The sequence below is a fragment of the Triturus cristatus genome, chromosome 3_2, assembly GCF_964204655.1.
Source record: "Triturus cristatus chromosome 3_2, aTriCri1.1, whole genome shotgun sequence".
Lineage (NCBI taxonomy): Eukaryota > Metazoa > Chordata > Amphibia > Caudata > Salamandridae > Triturus > Triturus cristatus.
The window spans coordinates 954,974,184-954,993,756 of NC_140584.1; the positions used below are offsets into that span (position 1 = coordinate 954,974,184).

Below are 19,573 nucleotides of genomic sequence, written 5' to 3' on the forward strand. Positions count from 1 at the left end.
CGAGAGACGCAAATAGGGACAGCATGGTAGTTGCAAAGTGAGCTTCCCTCTCTCACATAAGGTAATACATGCAATCTTCAATTTCCCACAGAACAAATATAGCAGGGCGGAGATATACAAGCTTTGCTCACAGAACATGAACAGTGAAGGCATGAGAAGCCGCGGCTGGTGCAAAAGGGCACCAGAGTGGCCCCACCAGCACCAGAAGCAACAGAAAAAGAAACTCCAGACAAATTGACAGCTTTCTCCGTTGTCTGTTTAGGTTTTGCGGCTTGTGCTACGTAGAAAGGGAGCATGTTCATGCAAGGAGGAAGCAGAAGTCCAGATGGGCTGTGCATGAGAGGGGCGCAGTGCATTTCAGCTCCCATCTCACATTCACTGTCGAGTAGTCATGCTGTGCATGCCTACTGTAGTGCAGCATGTCTAAAGATAGCAACCTGCACGGCCGGTGATGCGTTTTTAGGACAGTAGCTCTCTGTCCTGTCAGAAGCTAGGATACAGTAAGAGTGAAGAAGGGTCAGCCCCCATGCATATCCTAGCTTCTAATTTGGCAGTCAGCTCATGATCCAGAGATGCACGACCTGTGGGAACAGAGAATCCACAAAGAAGCTCGCCTGCCAGGAAGTTATCTGGAAAGGTGAGGTTCGGGTTATTAGTCAGGTTTCATTTCTGTCAATTCTACGAGATTTCCTCATTAATGACTGGCAGAATAAAGAGTAAAGATAGTCATTTTCAAAGTTAATTTTCTTTTTCTTAAATGGAAGGTGTTATACCTTGTCCTTTCTCACTCGAATATCGTTCATCTGCATATTAAAGATGTGTTCGGATTGTGGTGTGAACTTCAGTGCTTCTGATAATGTATTTTTAATGACCAGGCACTGTGCACACTTTACTATCTTTTACCCTGTGCCATTTGTAACACACGAAATGTTATGTATGAGCTATGGTTGGCATCGCATGTCTGCCGTGACCTACTTGACATTCAGGGAGTGCTAAGCCCATTTAACTTTGGTTCTCCAATTTTCATGCACCAACTTGAAGTTACATTTTCCACTTAGGCAATTCTAGGGTTCACTTCCCTAATAATATTCAATACCTACAGAGTGCGCATCGCTAAGAAGAATGTATCCCGTCTCATGCACAACAGCCATTCTGACATCTGCAGCCAACTGAAGGGCTGAGTCAGTGATGCTATAAATCGACACAGTGAAGGATAAAGAACACAACGGCGGAATTATGCATCGAGTGCTCCGAGCGGCCTCGCCGGCAGCAACCCAAACACCTCAATTGAAAAATGCAGGTTTTCGTTCAAAACGTAGCATCATCAATGCATCATTCATTCTAAAGTATATAGCGTCAGGACCATCTCTACCAATTTATTAGGAGTAATTGAAAATGGTGAGCGTAAATGTAAGCCAACCCCAGATTCATTTTAGTTAAAACATTTTTAGATTCATCTGAGCAGCATTAGATGTGCAAATAATCATAAACGTTAATACTGTACAGGGAGGTGGGAAGGTTTGAAAGTACTTGTGCAGTGAACAGAAAGTTGTCGTGTTTGCTTACAGCTGCATGCTGTACGATTGAGAGTAGAAACACTGACTGCCTTTCGCCTCAGCTGGAAATTGCCAGCTCTTCCAAACTGAACTATGCGCACAGCATGAATGGGCCTGTTATGCTTTTGGGGACAGCAAGGCAGTTTGGCTTGGGCTTGGTGAAAGACCCTTTAGAGGTAAGTTCTCTGAGTGAATTTGAATAATAATAATAAAAGGGTGGATTTTTAGAGCATATGCCACATTATGTGTTGGAATAGTGAGTGTTAGTATCACCCCGAACTATTCTGCTAATGGTATCAACCTCAGACTGGTGAAAGGCTGTGCTAACTAGCTGGGAATATACAACCTACAGACATCTCGACTACTGTTCAATAGAGTGAAGTTAAAAAAAATATATATTACATTGTTCTATAGTCTATGTTTGTTGTATTGTGTACACCTTTTCTGGTCATGTTCATCATTGACACCTTCTTGGCGCATTATGCTATTCATTCATGCTTTTCATGATTCCTTTGTACGGGTTCAACCTTGTCTAACTACTACCACAGTTTCAATGCAAACTGGATGGCAGGATAAAAATGCAGACATATGTCTCTCTCCACCAATATTTTTAACAGGGATTTTAGCAATTTTATATTGTGTAATAGGTGAAAATGAGAGTGAGGATGTGTTATCTAATTCCAACGTAAAGCAAACACAGCTGAGCTGATTCTACTTATTTGTGATTGAAGTGATAAATCCGTTGAGGTCCTAGTGGTACGCACTGTAGTGCATGTTGACAGCAGACGACCTCAAGTAGGAAATCCATTGAGTTCATGCAGGTACAAAATGTGTGAATGCAGCCATTCCACTCACTTCACTGTGTTCATGCAAACACGCAACTGAGTTTGCACAAGAGGTACACTGAGCTCATGCAGATACCCAAATGAGCTCACACTGGTGACAGCTGAGCTCATGATACACTAAACTACGTCCATTAAGGCACTCCACTGAGCTCATGCAGACACCCAAATCAACTCTTATTAGTCACCAGCTGAGCTCATGCAGGTGCCTAATGCAGACCTTATGCAGACATCCGAATCAGCTCACTCAAATGCCAGTTGAGTTTATGTTGGTACTCCACTGAGCTCAGCCAATCAATTTGTCACGAGCCCCCTACAGGACCCACTGCAGTTTTGTTAGCCTAACTGCACACGTTGTAGGCTGCTTTTGCTCTGCACACAGTACGCAGTAACACAATTGTTTTTGTGACACATTTATTTTAAAATTGGGTCCAGATGTTTTATTATTTTACTTTTTGCTGAGATTTAGTCTGAATATCTAGTACAAGGTCAAACATTGTGCCCTGTTTTTCTCTGTGGTCGGATACTAACACCTAGACACATTAGTAGAGGCCCAGCTGCTGTTTTCAAGTAGGACATTTCTTATCTTATCGGCAGAGACTTGCCATTTTGAAAACAGATGAGAGATTTCTAACAGAGGAAAGGTCCCAGAAGGAGAGCGCTAGCTTTGTGCCATCTGAGATGCCGACCAGCCAATGGCAAATACATATATGGAGCCCGGTGCCATTCTAGAGCTCTTTGGCATAATATTATAAGACTAGGCTTAGGCAAGTGCCCCAATAAGCATGTCAGGGCATTGCATTGTGTACGGTCTATTGGCAATGCTAATTACACTACTGAGTTTTTTATGTTTTCTAGTTGCAGCACAATTGGTTCTTAATAGAACATGATAGTTTCAATAAATATTGAAAACTGTTTTTGTGTCTCATTTCTGTTTATTGTGGACATGCTTGGGCGAGAGAATGAAAGGTGATGACCTGCTACCACAGTTCCCTAAGGGGATTAGAGTGTTGTGTTCTGGAGTACCATATTACCTGTTACTCTGGGAAGTTTTGGAGGGCAGGTAAGGCACTGTGAGCTAGTCAGGATTTGGGTTGATGGGTACTGATGTGGTATGGTGACTCAGTTCCTACACACTGACATCCTGTGATCCCGGCATAGTTCTGTTTCTAAACTAGAATCCCTGCAACAAATTTGGCTATTGATGAAACTGAAAAAAGCCGCTGCAGACACCAATGAGCTTTGCAGGACACCACTGAACGATTTAAGGTATGCCGCTGAGCTACTGTAAAAAAACTCACTGATAATCCTGCACTCACTAAACATTGTTTGGTGGAGTGGGTGTGTAAATGTGCGGTGCTCCTTGTGGAACGGGCATATGAGATTTCACCTGCATCTAATGAGTCCCGTCAGTGATATATTTGTGAGCATTCTTGAAGAAACACAGGTCCCTCCTGATATACTGGAGCTCCAACAGTGACACTGTTTAAAACAGTGACCCATCCATGACATACAGAGGTCATTCAACACAAAAGTCTGGCAACCCCTGGAATAACAGTGGCCCATTCTTGACTTATAAAGGATAGTCTTAGCATAATTCTGGCAGTCAGTGGCATAATTATGGTGAAAACCGATACCATGTTATTAGTTCTCCCGTTATCTGATTATGTTAACTAGACATGAAAGCAAGAATCTCTCCATGCAAGACGGTAGTGGGTGTTTGACGAAAATGACAGGCTGATATTGGAGGCAAAATAGGGATTTTCAAAAAATGTAAATGAGATATTTTGGGTCAAAATGATAAAGTTGTTCTTGAAATGGATTATCTATTTAGGGTAATTAAACTTATTGATCCACTTTTTTTATTTCATGGTGAAATGTTTGCATTTTCAGAAGTAGTAAAGCTGACAAAATTGCAGCATTTCTGAAACATCTTTGTAGTTGCTGTTTATACGGTTACATTTCATATTGAATTAAGTTTGGAAAACTTTGCTTATCTTGGTTCCTTGATTCCAAAGCGCACTTTCACCTAGGATTGCTATTTCATGGCTTGCATGAAGACATTCATCATTAATACTGACAACTTTTTATTTTAATTATCACTACTGCTGTCTGAATACTCAGTATGTAAGGTTGATGTAACCAGTCTAAGCTCTCTGTAATACAGCAATACCACTGCTGTGTCAGTCTTTACAATTTGTCTAGCTTTCTTCTCTACGTTCTGTGTTTATAACACTTATAACTTTGATTTGTTCACCCTGCCCTTTTCATGTAGAGAAAAACACTTGACAGAGCATCTACTTAGAAGGGACATGGTGAAAAATTGAAGAATGATAAAATGTTGAAGCACATTGGGTCACGTGACCTTACACAACTTGAATTTCTGACCTCTCTCTAATATAGCTCCTTAGGCAACTTTTAGGAGATATAATGTTGAAAACGTGACTATTTTTGCAAACATATTTCTATGTTTTCCATTTGAGGGCGAGTCCCAACATACCCAGGAAAGGCAAGACTTGCCTCGCACATCACAAAAATATTTCAATATATCAGTGCCGTTTCAAAACCTCCAGATTGCAAGGTATGTGATTTGGGTTACAAAAAGAACAATTTTTCACGATTTTTTCACAAAATGGCGCTGGGGAGAACCACTGAAGTAAGGTGGGCTCTAACTTTCTGTGCTCTGTTGAAATATGAAGACTGTATTTACACCCCATCACTTTCAGAGTTCATCAGTGTTGGAAAAAGGGTTATTGGTAGGGGCAAATGTAGGTCTGCCACTGGCAATAAGCCGCTAACACATGATAGGACCCAGCATAGGTCCTAGAAAATGATTCCTATGCTCAACCCTTGGTAACGTGGCTGCGAGCAGACAGGCTTGACTTCAAAGACAGGTATGTAAAGCATTTAAAAACACAATTTCAGCAAATAATTAAGACACAACACAAAATAAAAATCCAACACCAATTTATAAACATATGTCATATTTTTATCTTTTAAATGACACCAAAACGAAAAGAATCCACTGTAGGGAACCAGAGATATGAATTTTTAAAGATTAGTCACTTTCTAGTGCTTAGAAACCAACAGTGCCCCTTTTAGTCATTTCGTTTTCTCTGACAGGGACACACCTTAAGAAACTGTTCTGTCTGGAGAATATCTCACCACTGTGAAGTGCCGCCTTCTCCAGTAGGCGGGTCCAGTTAGAACGCCTTCCTGAAGTTCTGCTTGCGGGTCCCAAAGTATCAAACACACAGTCCAAGATTCTGGAATCTCCAAGAGGGTCCTTGAAAGTGTGAAACTTCAATTCCGCAATCCACTTGAACAAAACCCTTTCAAATCCACTGGTACTCCAGGCTGGGGATTCTTTGTGGGGATGTCCAGGTGAGCTCTGTTAACCTGTAGCTTGCAGGGAGTCTACTTCTTAGTCCTTTTGTAGCAAGGTAATCCACAGAGCTGCAGTTTTCCGATGGTGCAGTTTTCAGAGGTCAGGCCTTAGAAGTCTTTGCACAGCAGAACTTCACAGCAGGGCACGTCTTGCTTCAGTAAGTTTCAAGCAGCAGATCTGGAGGGCTCTGCCCCTCTCAGATACTTATTCAAAATTCCCTGGGTCAAGCCACAGGTCACCTCTGACCAATGAAAGCAGGGTAACTCCTCATAGTGATGACCACATCCTGCAGAGTGTGGCATGTTGTTGTCCCAGAGTGCATCATTCTTCCAAATCCATAATGGCTGATTTTCCAGCAAGGAGGTAAGAGCTAGCTAAACACACCCCCTGGGATGGCTTATTTCCATGGACTCTTCCCCTACCATCTGCACATACCTTCCTTAAGCCTAGCCCTGACTCCTGGTCAAGAGTGTCAGAGTGAAACTGAAACCCAGGCCTCCCCTCTGCCTTTGAAGAGCATAGTTTTCGACTTCACATCCTAGCCTGGCATACCTATAGACCAGCACACTGCCCTCCCAGCAGAGTGGTTCTTTATCACCTTTTCAAAGCAGCCTGGCTAATCCACTTAACTCTGACCAATCAGGGCAGACCACTGGAAGGCTGAATTTGGACTTACAAACAAGAAAGTCGTATAACTTCTTGTATGTACACTTTAGGAGAAATTCAACAATATAATATTGTTGGATTTACTACTACCATTCTGGGAAGTCTTTGAATGGTCCGGCTAGTCCTCTCCTATCAATATTTATTAATCATTAACTTCCTACCATGTTAACCTATGGGCCATGGGATATGCAATGGGGAAAATGAATTGGGCCAGTCTTCTAGCACCAGGGCGTATAAAAACATATTTTATAAGTATTTCCCTAATTCCTATAGGAACCCCCCCCCCCCCCCCCCCTGTGCAACTAGGGGAGACTTTAGGGGTTTTGATTCTGTAGAAATATTGCAGATTCTCTTTTTACTGTGTTTCTAGTATCAAAGTCGAATTTGGCCAGCAAGTTGCTGTTTCAAAGCAGGCCTGGCACCCAGTGCTACTTTTAAACTGACCTCAGGCTTCAGCACTGCACACATGCTAGTGCAGAAAAAGCTGCTGGCCTCTAAACTGCCATACCCAGGGTACTGGGGACTTCTAGGTAGTTTCAATCCCCTGCCCTATTATATACTAGGGGCTTATGGGGTAGGTCATGCCAATTACAGGGGTACCCCACCATACCATAGTGTACCCTAGTGTATGTTGGGTGTTTTAACTGTATTCTAATGTGTTCCTTTCAGCTTGGCACTGGCCCTGGTTAGACAGAGTCCAGGGTCAGTCAGAGTCAGTTACCACCAGTTCCAGTCAGCAAAAAGTTGGGGGGTGCCCAGGGCACAGGATGACTTTGCAACAATCAGCCACCACTGGCCGCCTCATGAGTGCCATGCAGGTTACAGACATATATCTAGAGAGGGTGCGCAACTTATGGAGATAATAGATTAGCATGCTGAAAATCCTGCTTCTGCCACTCGCTTACCAAGCTCTTTAAAGGGGTTTTGAATGCGCAATCCTCAGGCTCTGAGCCATCCCAGTCTCGGTGCTACACCTGTTCAAAATGTTGAGCGCTGCCAATGCTGTGTACCCCGAGAGAACAGGAGATACCACCCAGTGACAGGGCAGTCGGTCCCGCCCCCATACCAGGGTTGAGGTGCACATACGCCCCATCAAACAACTAAAAGCAATATGAAACAGCAGCCGCTGTATCAAGCATTAAGTATAAAGCACCGTGACTCAATAAAGTACCCGGGATGAGCTGCAGGTGGTTCCCCATGAGGCCAGGTGCTGGGCTCCGGTTCTGCTCTCGGTTGTCGACGTCTTTCTGCCCCATCTCTGCTCTGTCTTCATCAGCCATTTCTGTTTACAGCCGCAGCATGACCGGAAGGGCACTGCGCAGTGGAGACAGAACGGAGGATAGAGCGTCCCCTCACACCAGTGAGAGTAGAGCGGGCGGCTAGAGCGAGCGCAGGCGCCTTATGGTTATATAGTAGGGATCAGAAGAGGGCGCTGCAAGACCTCATTTTCTTCGGTGACGCAGAGGATTTATTGCTCTGTTTCTTTGGTGGGAGGGGGCAATAGGAGTTTGTGAGTTAACCTCACCACAATTGAAGCAGTTGAGAACTTTAAACATTTTACGAGGATGCATGTCTGACAAGTGGCTCAAATTTCCTGTATTATCATGCTCGTGTACACTTTGCATGCTGGGATATGCAAGCCTACACATACAACTTTAAAAGTTAAATTGAAAGGTACACAATACAATGTGCTGTTGACTGAAAAAAGTCAGGACTGGCTGAATGTGACGTACAACGCCGGCCAGTTTGAGTCACACATTCCCTGAGGTTTACCATGCTATGTATGCTACGAGATAAATGAGATGCAAAGTAACGGCCGTGAAAGCAAAAGTGATCGCGATCAAAGCGAAAGTGATCGCGATGACGCGCTATGTGGTAAGTACGCGAGTGGTGCGCGCCCATTAGTGATCGCGCTGGAAGGGAGGCGGATGGCGGCTGCGCGTGTGCATGCTCGCATGAATGCAAGCGTTAGGCCAGCGAGGTATGGTAGCACTTTGAAAACCCGTATACTAATTGTCTCGCAGAGCAGCGCATGCGCTGGCTCAGGCGAGATCTAAAAAACTGCTTTATTAAAAAAGCAGTCACAGACATGGTGGTCTGCTGACCCCAGCAGGCCACCATCCCTGTGAATGCTAGCCATTCCTAAAGGTGTCGCAAATTGCGCCTGCCTCATTAATATTAATGAGGCATGCAATTTGCGACCCCATTAGGAATAGTCTGAGACACTGCTGTGCATTCCAATTAGCGAGTCGCAAATGCGACGCAATGTGCGACTCGCTAATTAGCGGGTCGTACATCTGGCCCTAGGGCCAGGCGCAATTTAGTTTGCACGGTGCGCTATACAAAACTCCACAGAGTAAGAGAAAAAAAGAGTAGTGCTCAAATTGCAGGGTGGAGCAGCACCCAATCAATATAAATCTTTTCGCAAACAAAGTTGCATGCAAGTGGCGTGTATCATAAAGACTTTTCTCATACCAACGTATCTTTTTTTTTTTTTTTAATCAAGAACTGATCTATTCCACGGGAGACCATTCAATTCCACCCTTCTTTAAAATCAAAGCCTTTCATAAAAATGGCCTGAATAGATATGGTTTGTAAGTGCCACAATCAGGATCTGCTGCAGCTATGGGTGCAGATGAGGCCTTACTTATTTTATATTTATATTTAGAAGGAACTCAGCCCCAAATGTAAGGGAAACTATTTATATAGTACAGGAATATGTACAGAGGCCTGCCAGTTACATACTTGATGACCTGAATAGATGAATGTTTACAAAAGCTCAAGGGTGACAATATAGCTACAGACAGAAGAACAAGTTACTTACCTTCCGTGACACATTATGAAGCTGAAGATTTGTCACCTTTGAATTTCCCAGGCATCAAACTGGATCCGGAAACCTTTGTTGAGGAAGTACCCCTGCCGTCAGGTATTTCCATTCGGCTCCGGGTGACGACGTCGTTAGCGTCAGTTGCGACGTCGTAGCCAACTTATTTACGCACCATCCAGGTGCGCAGACGTCGGTTCCTTTTCACTTTTTCCACACCAGAAATACAGAACCATGAAGTGAACTGACGTGTGTGTGTGTGTCATAACTAAGGCACTGAAAAGAGAACCCTGGCCTTACAAAAAAAGATTCCAGAGCGGGAAGGCATGGGTGGGTCTGTAAGGAATCTGCAGCTAGACATTGTCTCTACCTGATAATGCGTTACCGAAGGTAAGTAACTTGTTCATCTGATAGTGAATTCTATCTGAAGATTCCTTACCTTTGAATAGATACCCAAGCCATACCATTCTGGCAGGGGACAGATTTTCTAAACTAAAATGTTCTGCAGGACCAAACGGGCGAAATGCCCATCCGTGCGGACCCAACTGACCAGGCAATAAAGCTTGGCAAATGTGTGCAGGAATGCCCGCGTTACTGCCTGGCAGATACACAGGACTGGGAGACCACAAGCCAATGCCGTGGTCGCAGCTTTTCCCCTGGTAGAATGTGCCTGTAAGCCCTCAGGAGGTTGCTTCCTAGAGAGGGCATAGCAGATTTTAATGCAGATAATGGCACAGCGCCAAATGGTTCGTTTTTGCACTGTCCGACCTTTTTTAGCTCCCCTTTAACCCACAAAGAGTTGGTAATCCACCAGGAATTCGTCTGTGCAGTCAAGGTAGAACGACAATGTACTTTTTAAGTCCAGATGGTGGAGACGCTCTTCTTTCTTAGAGGGGTGCACAGGAGCAAAAAAGGTGGGCAGCGTGACCAAGATGGAATGGGGTCACCACCTTTAGTAGGAATGAGGCAAGGGTGCGAAGCTCCACTTTATCCAAAAATGTCATCATGTAGGGAGGCTTGCATGACAAAGCCTGCAATTCACCCAACTGGCAGATATTATCGCCACTAAAAAGGCTGTCTTGATGGTAAGCAACAAGAGGACACAATTTTGCAAAGGCTCAAAGGGAGCAAATGCAAGAAAAGTGAGAACTAAATTAAGGCGCCACTGCGGCATGACAAAGGGGCATAGGAGGAAACAAATGTACAAGCCCTTTAAAGAACCTATTTATAATAGCGGATTTGAACAAAGAGGGTTGGGTCCGGCAGCCAAAAGAAAAATAGACAGAGGAGAAAAATAACCCTAAAGAGTACCCAAAGCAGACCCCTGCTGGGCAAGAAGAAGAATATTAGATAGAGAAGCAGAAAGCAGGTCAATACAATATTTTACAAATTTTTGCCAACAATAGGCTTAGTGGAGGGCTTTCTGGCTGTCAAAATAACATTACATACTTTGTGAGGAAGGTCGAAACTGTCACCCCTCAATCTCCAAGCAAGGAGGCGGAGAGTTGACAGGTTCGGTTGGAGGGCCCTCCCCTACTGCTGCGACAGAAGATCCTCATGAAGGGCCAGCTTGATTGGAGGATCAATGCTCATTTATAGAAGCTCTGGATACCAGACTCTCCGTGATCAGTCCGGAGCCACAAGAATGACTTGGGCCCAGTCGGTCTCGATTTTCTTGAGAACTCTGGCAAGGAGTGGTATGGGCGGAAAGGCGTATAGGAGGCCTGGGCTCCACTCGTGACGAAAAGCATCACAGAGCAATAGCCGTCTTGGACACTTCAGCGTGCAAAACTGCTGAAATTGCGCGTTCTCTTTGGAGGCGAACAGATCTAACCAAGGCACTCCCCACTGCGGAAAGAGACCTTGCTCCATCTCCGACTGGAGACACCATTTGTTATTCGCTAGGCATTGACTGCTGAGTTTGTCCGCCCTAGCGTTCAGGGAACCTGCCAGGTGTTGAACCACCAGCATTATGCCCTGCTCTACCAGCCATGTCCAGACACACAGGGCCTCTTGTCAAAGAGTCCACAACCCCACCCCGCCCTGCTTGTTGCAGTACCTCATGGCGATGATGTTGTCCGTGAACACTTGCACTAAAGTGCGCCCAAATGGCCACCCCATCCAAGAAGTGTCACATCTGCCACTACTGTTCGGTTGGGGAAGGGAGAGGGGTCGGCCTCTGACCCAATCGCGGTTCATTAGCCACACCTGCAGGTCCTTTGCAGTTCCCTCCAGTATCTGGACCATGTCAGAGACATTCCCCTGATGCTGAACCCACTGGGACTTCAGGTCCCACTACATAGCCTGCATACGCTATCTGACGTGATTTATCAACAGGATGCAGGAAGCCAGAGTCCCAGGAGCCTCAGAGTAATTCTCACCGAAATCCAGGATAGAGACTGAAACATTGGTATCGTTGCCTGAAGATCATGGACTCGCTGCTCTGGAGGATAAGCCCGAAACTGCACTGTGTCCCGAACAGCTCCGATGAAAGGGAGTGTCTGAGAAGGAGTCAAGTGTGATTTATGCACATTTGTAGAGAACCTCAGCGAATGCAGGAGGTCTGCCGTAGTCTGGAAGTGGGAGGTAACAGCCAGGGGCGAAGACGCCTTCAACAGCCAGTCATAAAGATAGGGGGAAGACTGACACCCCTAACCTGCGCAGATGAGCTGCAACCACCTTGGTGAACACCCTAGGGGCGCTGGTAAGACCAAATGGAACCACAGTGAATTGAAAGTGCTCTTGGCCTACCTTGAACTGTGGGCAGGCAGGATTGGGATGTGAAAATACGCATCCTGTAAGTCCAATGCTACCAGCCTGTCTCCTTGGTCTAGGGCAGACAAGACCTGAGCCAACGTGATCATCTTGGATTTCTCCTTTTGGAGGAAGAGATCGACGCTGGTCTGAAGGTCCAAAATGTGCCGCAAACTTTTGTTCTTTTTCGGTATCAGAAAGTAGCGGGAGTAGCAACAACTTACTACTTCCGAAATCGTGCTTAATTTGAGCCGGTGGTTTCCGGTGCTCTGCACAGGCAATTATTTGTCAGCACCGGGACATATGACAGTCTGACACCTAGTGTCTAATTTAGAGATGAGCACAACAACAGATGTTTATGAATTATATTAAGAATGGCTAATACCTGCCGCCCAAGAGATTCCTACACCTTTGGGGGCCTGGTATAGTCACACTTTTAGTAGTGACTTTTGTTTTGGCAGTGCTTGCAGGGGCAATGGGTGGTGTAAGCTCTAGTGGCTTCCTGATGAGAGCCCCAGCACTTATTTTATTACATATTAAGCACTGGCAATCGGAACCTTTTCAATAGCTCCCATGGCAAGGATAGCTTTAACTTCCTCTCAGAGTAATACTAGAGGAGGGAATGAAAGAAAGGGAAGAAAATAGCCTTTCTGAATGATCGGCAAGACCCATGTTATGGACATCCAGCGGAGAAGATGGTGTTGAATTCTCCCTCTAACTGGAGTAACATGGCCTTGCAGAACCAAACTAGGAATGCTTGGAGGCTACAGCTGCTGGGTGGCGGACGACTTCTAGCAACCATTTACAAAAGGTCGGAATAAACTGCATCCAAGTCCTCGCACAACTTGAGGAGTCTGCGCAGGACGGTGGATAGGAAATGGCTGATGAGGTTGAAAACCGCTTCCGTTGCCACGAAAGGGGTAAAATCTAGACTGGCCACAAGGTGTAACCTTGAAGGATCTGGCCGTAGCATGAGATTCCTTGAAGCGCTCCAAAGTTGAGCCTGCTCTCTCACCAAAAAGACGAGTCTCATCAAATGGCATTTCCATGAGGTTAGCCTGGACATCACCCGAGAAGCCAGATGTTCTCAGCCAGGTGTGGTGTCATAAGCCCATCGTCGACAAAACCTCTCTACCCAGCAAGTCAGTCATATCTAAGTCACACCTGATGGTGAACTTTGCTGCTTCTCTCCCATTTTTCACTGCCTGGAGAGCACGGCGGGCCCTCCTCAGGGACCTGTGGCAGCACTTGCGCAACAGTTTCCCCTAAGAGCGTGCATGAAACAGCCCGATAAGCATGAGGTGTTCACCGACCACAATGCCAGGCTGGTAGAAGAAAACATATTCTTCCCAAGTGCATCCGGCCTCTTGGATTCCCTATCCGGAGTAGCGGAAGGGAATGCGCTATGGGATGTTGAAGCCTGAACCACAAACCTCTCAGGGGTGGGGTGTTGACTGAGGAACTTTGAATCGCCTGGTGCAGGGCGATGGAGGCGTGCAATCGTCCTGTTCACAGGATCCCCTGTGCTAGGAATGGACCACATTCCCAGAAGGACATCTGTCAGTACTAAAGGGCAAAAGGGGTTCGGACGAAGAAGGCCCAGGCTGAAGCACCCTGGTCAAGAGATTAGTCTTTACCTGCACTGAGGGCCGCTCTAGGCCAAGGACCTCTGCTGCCCTCCTCAGCACCATGGCATAAGATGCCCCCTCCCACTAGGTGGAGAGAGCATACCGCTATCTAGAGATGTGTCCAGTCCACTGGCTTCTCCAAGATCCTCATACCAGTTCAACTGTTCACAAGGAACATCTAGCTGTTGTTCTAAAGGGTCAATGGACCCCTCCCAATCCTCATCCATGTCTGAAACTTCCTCAAAATTAACAGGCAACGACTCATTACCTCTGGGCTCCATCGGCGCGGGAGTCGACATCAACTGATGTCGGTTCGACTTCAATTCATTGGGTATCAGAATAGGGTGGGCGCAGAGGCATCGACTTCGGGACCGACACCACGGAAAGTCACGTTGACACGACCGGCATTGGCCCGGATCCAGAATCTGATCCATAAGACCCCACCGGCGCTAGAGCTGTCGGCGTAGAACCTGGTGGGGCCTCCTTTGATCCCACAGGGCCCGAAGGCTTACCGGAGGGGATGTCCTGCTCAAATACGCGGGGCATAGCATATAAAAAGTCTTTAATTTGAGCAGGTGTTGCTCCGGCTACCGGAAATGGGGAGAGGCACGGAGTCGAACTTGGCTGTGGCTCCCCAAAACCGTGCCTACAGCGTCGATGCTCCTTACCTGTCTCATCGATGGACGGCAGACAAGGTGAAGTTGAAGTCCATTTGGACTTCTTCTTATGCCTCTTCCATGAGTGTCTCGAGGCCCTCGAGTGTAAAGAGGAGAGCTTGGGGCTCCTGGAGCAGACCTGTGACCTTCTCTTCCTCGAACGGGACAAGAATCTCCAAGGAGTCGCACTTGATGGTGTCGACTACCAGGCCGCAAGCAGCTTCAAAGATCGCTTCCACAAGGCCTTCAGTGCCAAGGCCCAGCTCGAATTTATGCCGTGGTCGCGCGCAAGACACCACAAGTAGATAAAATGTGCGTTGGTTACCAACAAGGCGCAACGACAGGCGCAACATGCCTGTACGTCTAGAGAACATCCCTCGACACACAAGAAAAACATTTGTTGACAAAATGTCGAAAAAGTTTGTCACAAAGAGGCAGAAGCCGAGAGGAGTTTGAAAAGGGTTGTGCAAGGTCACTAGAAATGAACATTTCTTGAAGTACTATAATGAAGGTCTAGAGTGCGCCAAACAGTCTTAGATGCATGGATAGGGCGTAAAAAACGATGGCTTGCCTTGAGTTCTCCCACTCACCTTGAGGAGGTCCAATGACAGAAGGTTTGTGTTGCTGGTGATGAGGCATTAAATAATGACCTTGAGGAAGAGAGAGTTGAGTGTGGAACAAAGAAGACTCTACACTGCCTGCCTAGATGGGGGTGCGGATTAGTGCTTGCACTTTAGACCGAAAATAAGGTTGGCCTGGGAGAAAGGATTTTATCCTGTGCAGAAGAAGTAGCTGGGTTCAGGCCATCTGAGATTTATTCTTTATGTGTTTTTGGAGAATTAGGGATCGCTGAAGAAGCTGAAGCCCAAGAACTTGGAACTTCTAACGAGGAGGAAGGAGCATTTTATGGAGACCGCTTTTTGATTTTGTGCTGGAGTGTGCCACCCTTGAGAAGTATGAACTCCCTTTTGGCAATTTGAGCCGGTGGCTGCAAGTGGGGCCCAAAGGCAATCTTTTCTGGGGACCTCTTATACTTCCTCACCCGATGCAGAGCACGAGAAAGAAATGCATCACGAGAAAGAAATGCATGCAAGGGCAAAACAAGAGGAAGAGAAAGACAGAAAAACGTGACAAATGGAGAAAACGAGATGAAAAACTTACAAGACTGAGATTAAGGGTCAGGGAGTGCCTTACAGTGGCTTAAAAAAGGCATCAGGTGGAATCTAGACTACACAGCCTTTGAATTCGGCACACCTGATATTCATCAGAGCTGGCCGAGGGCTTCAATCCAAAGGTTGGGCACCAGCACTTATTCATTTACAAATTCAGCTCTGTGGTCAGCCATTGCTTGAGATAGACTGTAGATATCCATATATGGATGATGTTAAGGCAGTGTCTGGATGTTGCATGTCTGAAGCTCATGGGAGTTCAAGATATAAATCTCTGGCCACTGTGTACTAGAGTTGTTTGATGTCCTGTTCAGCTAGCATGACCCCTCCAGCCCAAAAGCTTTCACATAAATGCTGAAGGCCTTTGAAAAAAAGAATGGAACCTTGTGGCACACCATGTTTGAGAGAGAAAGGGTAAAATGCCTTGGTTGAGTCATTGGAGAGGCATTGCCTGTTTGCAAGAACAGCAGTGGACCAGCTAAGTGCAGCCTGTGTGATGCTCCTGAGGCAGACAGTGTGTCGAGTAGGACACGACCATCAACCGCACCCACAGCTGAGTGATCAGGCCATTTCTGTGCTGCAGCTGAGTCTCTGGCAGTTCAATGGCAGGGCTTGTTGAAGACAATCTATTTGATTTGATAGAACAGTCAGAAATTATTCAGGTGTGTTAAATAAATCTAGCTAATGTCGAGCGTGAGCACAACATTAGCAGAGTGTGCATCATTCTTTGCAAATGCTGAAGGATTTCGGACAAATCTTTGTTTTCTCTGACATTTTCATATGTGAGTCCTGCGGAAGAGATACTGTATCAGGAGTGTTCTGCTAGGAGTTCAAAGTCCCATAGTTTCTGTACAACAGCCACCGCTGATAGCTGATGAACACAACTCAATAATCGGTCCTTGGGCACAAGAAAGCACCTATGTAAAAAATAATATTTGGTGGATGTGCGAGTGGGTGGACAGGTGAGCTGTTGTTTGGGTGTGTTGCTTGTACAACACCAAAGATGCTACCAGAATGGCGTCTGACCCAACAAGAGTTCAAACGTTTGCAGGACACTTAAGGACCCCAACCAAAACAGATGTTGGAGAACAGAATTGTATTGTCCTTTGCTACAAGATAAATGCATAGCTTAAAAGTGGATGAAGTAAGCAATGTGAAAGCACTGCAGTACTCACAGTAATAACCCCCTTCTCCTGCATGCGACCAGGCGTGTCATGTAAGTCAGCAAACTGTACCGCCACCTGGTGGTAAATGGGAAGCAGAAACTCCTCCCGCTCCTTCAGCTTGGCCTCCAGCTCCTTGCGGTCCGCTGGGCTGATCTCTGGTGTTCCTGAAATTAGAGAGCACACGCTTGCTAAGCAGGCTGTGTTTACCCAACTTACTGCGGTCATCAGGTATCATGGATCTCACCTCAAGCCACACAACATTTTCGGCACGGGAAAGACTCTGATATACTGTCTTACTCCAGAAGTTCCCATGTCAGGCAGCACTGGGATTCAGGGACTTAGGAATTCAACTTTAAGATGGATGCAGAAGGCACGGCGAAGGTACCTCTGTGGAGAAGCCAGTGCCACCTTCAATTCTTTTATTGTACACACTAACAACACTAATGCAAGGACAATGACCAAAGCAACCAGTTACGTTCTATTAAATACATACTACACAAAAACTCCAATTTGAACTGCTTTTACTAATCATACCGTTCTTTAGACATGTAATGTGTGTCGATATTTAACACCCCAATAATACTTTGACATAATCATCCTATCATCAGGTTTGAAAGTACAATATGTGTGCTTCACCTATGTCCACTGCTGACTGAGCCCAATAAGAATGATTAAAAAGACGCTGAAACGAATTATAGACGCCGCAAACCATAAGTACATGCCGGGGCGCAACTAGACTCAAACTTCGGGAGGGGTTAGCAGATCAACCAAAGAAGGCGGGGTTAGCAATTCAACCCTGGAGCAGATACACGAAAATAGAGTGATAAATTGTGCATTTTAAATGTATTGGTCAAGCTCGATATAATTTACAGGAAAAATGTTTTAGTGGATTTGACAATGCATATAGGCTATTGACAGAGATCTTTAAAGAGAGGAATGAGTGATTTGACAAAAAGCTGCTTCTTTATATTTCAGTACGACGCACTCAATAACCAGTTTCCCCAAAGTTATTTCCCATAACAGGCACGTAAAGTGCTTGCTGCGCAGTACCTCGAAGGTGAACCCACCTACCACTGATGCCAGTACCAGGAATTAAAGGTGAATAGAGGAAAATGAACATCAAGCATCATGTGGTTTAATGGAAAGATGTCAATGTCCCAAAGGGGTGTTGCTATATCGTATATCAAAATGCATTCTTTTGGTGGTCACCGGGAGTTTGAGTTTTGCTACTCTCCATGTGTCTCTGACTGAAATTTCTTTCAAGATTAAGGTAAATTGGAGTATGTATGTTTACCACCTGCCACCGAATGATGGTATTTTGGCAACCACTACAATGTCCATGATCAAGAGCCAAGCACAGCAGACAGGCAAGATTTGGGGAAGTACATAGTAATGAAAACTCAGACTGACCATTAGGTGTTGCTGAGTCTGAGACTAACTATTCCATCATGTGTATCTGTGTCGTTTATACGAACAATCTCTCTTCTGAAGACCAGAACTGTCAATGCCTTTTGGATAAAACAACAGCGAAGGGAGGATTGGCCAACAAGATTAATTACTCTTATGTTAATATTAATAAACCTGGGATAGATACAAAATAATACCAAATCGCCTTGTGATGGGGTCAGGTGCATACATAAGCAAACACAATGTATAATACTTGGCTAAACATTCACAAGTGTATTTTGGTATCAATAATGTTAGGTCAGTTGCCAATACACCTGTTTCACATGGTCTTCCTAACATTTCTTAACTGTGGTCTGTTTAGACACTAAATAGGCTGTTGGGGGTGGCACCCACCTGCAGGCTTATATACTTAAAGAACTCTATAGGTTTTGTTTTTCTTTGCAAATGTTTTCCCTGCCCACTTATACAGTGTTTCTGTTCAACAGTCTCCTGTGACCGAGCATTACCTGAAGCTCATCCCCTGAAGCTCATCAGAGACCTATTAAACCTCCTAATTTTTCTCGGTTGACCTACTCAGTCTAAGGTCTTCTGACACTGCAGATTCCCATAATGTAAACTGAGTCAGCAATGGCCTATAGCTCTAGCTCATGATCCCAGGTACCAGCCATCATACTATGAATACACAAAGATACCACCATTGTACCTGCAGTTGTGGTGACAGCAGCAGCATGCATCTACTACAGCCACTTCAATTCCAGCAGGCTCAGAGAAATGCCTAATACTGCACAGTATGGGTCTTCAAACAACTGTTTCCTATATCACACACACCACGTGTTAATGAATCCTATTTTTATTTATTTCAAAGCAAGTGGTATGCTACTTACATCTCTCCCCAGATGCTGAAAGCAAGAAACAGGTGGGAGCAAAGCTACTTGCACGAGGAGACATTGCCATGTATGCATACAATAACTAACTTTCCAAAACTTCAGTTTCTAATATTTTTTGGAAGAAACTGCTTCCGGTCTTTCCATAGGAAATGGCAATCTCAATCACTGAGATATGGCTCCTATTATAGGTGCCAAACCAGGCCACAAATTTGTCCCAGGGCCTGGTGTAGCCAGACTTTTCTGAAGGATGCCTGGCAGCAAGGATGACATCCATGACTATGGCAGGGAGAACAAATGCTGCTACTGCGACAGAAGGCAGGCTGAAGCGGAAGCCGATTCAGAGGACAGACAGATGCTCATGCCCATAAGTTCCAAATACCATACTCTCTTGGCTCAATCCGGAACCACTAAGAGGACTTGGACCCAGTTACTCCTGATTTTCTTCAGAACTCAAAGCGGGAGAGACAGGAAGGTATACAGGAGTCCTGAACATCACTCTAGGCTGAGTGTGTCTCCGAGAAAGAGCCTTTTTGGCAACTCCAGCATGCAAAAGTGTTGACGTTGTGTGTTCTTGGCAGTGGCAAAGAAATCAAGCCAGGGTTATCGGCATCGCTGGAAGATGACTGCGTC

General features: G+C 45.4%; 1 protein-coding gene across 5 annotated transcripts in view; it reads right to left on the reverse strand.

Annotated features, from left to right (window-relative positions):
- The window catches only part of ACACA (acetyl-CoA carboxylase alpha), a 938,215-nt gene that overhangs the window by 54,462 nt on the left and 864,180 nt on the right, over nt 1–19,573 (reverse strand). For all 5 annotated transcript variants that reach the window (XM_085649480.1, XM_085649478.1, XM_085649479.1 and 2 more), the window contains one exon: nt 16,659–16,813. In XM_085649480.1, coding sequence (XP_085505606.1) covers nt 16,659–16,813 — 155 coding nt within the window. The remainder of the gene's footprint in view (nt 1–16,658; nt 16,814–19,573) is intronic.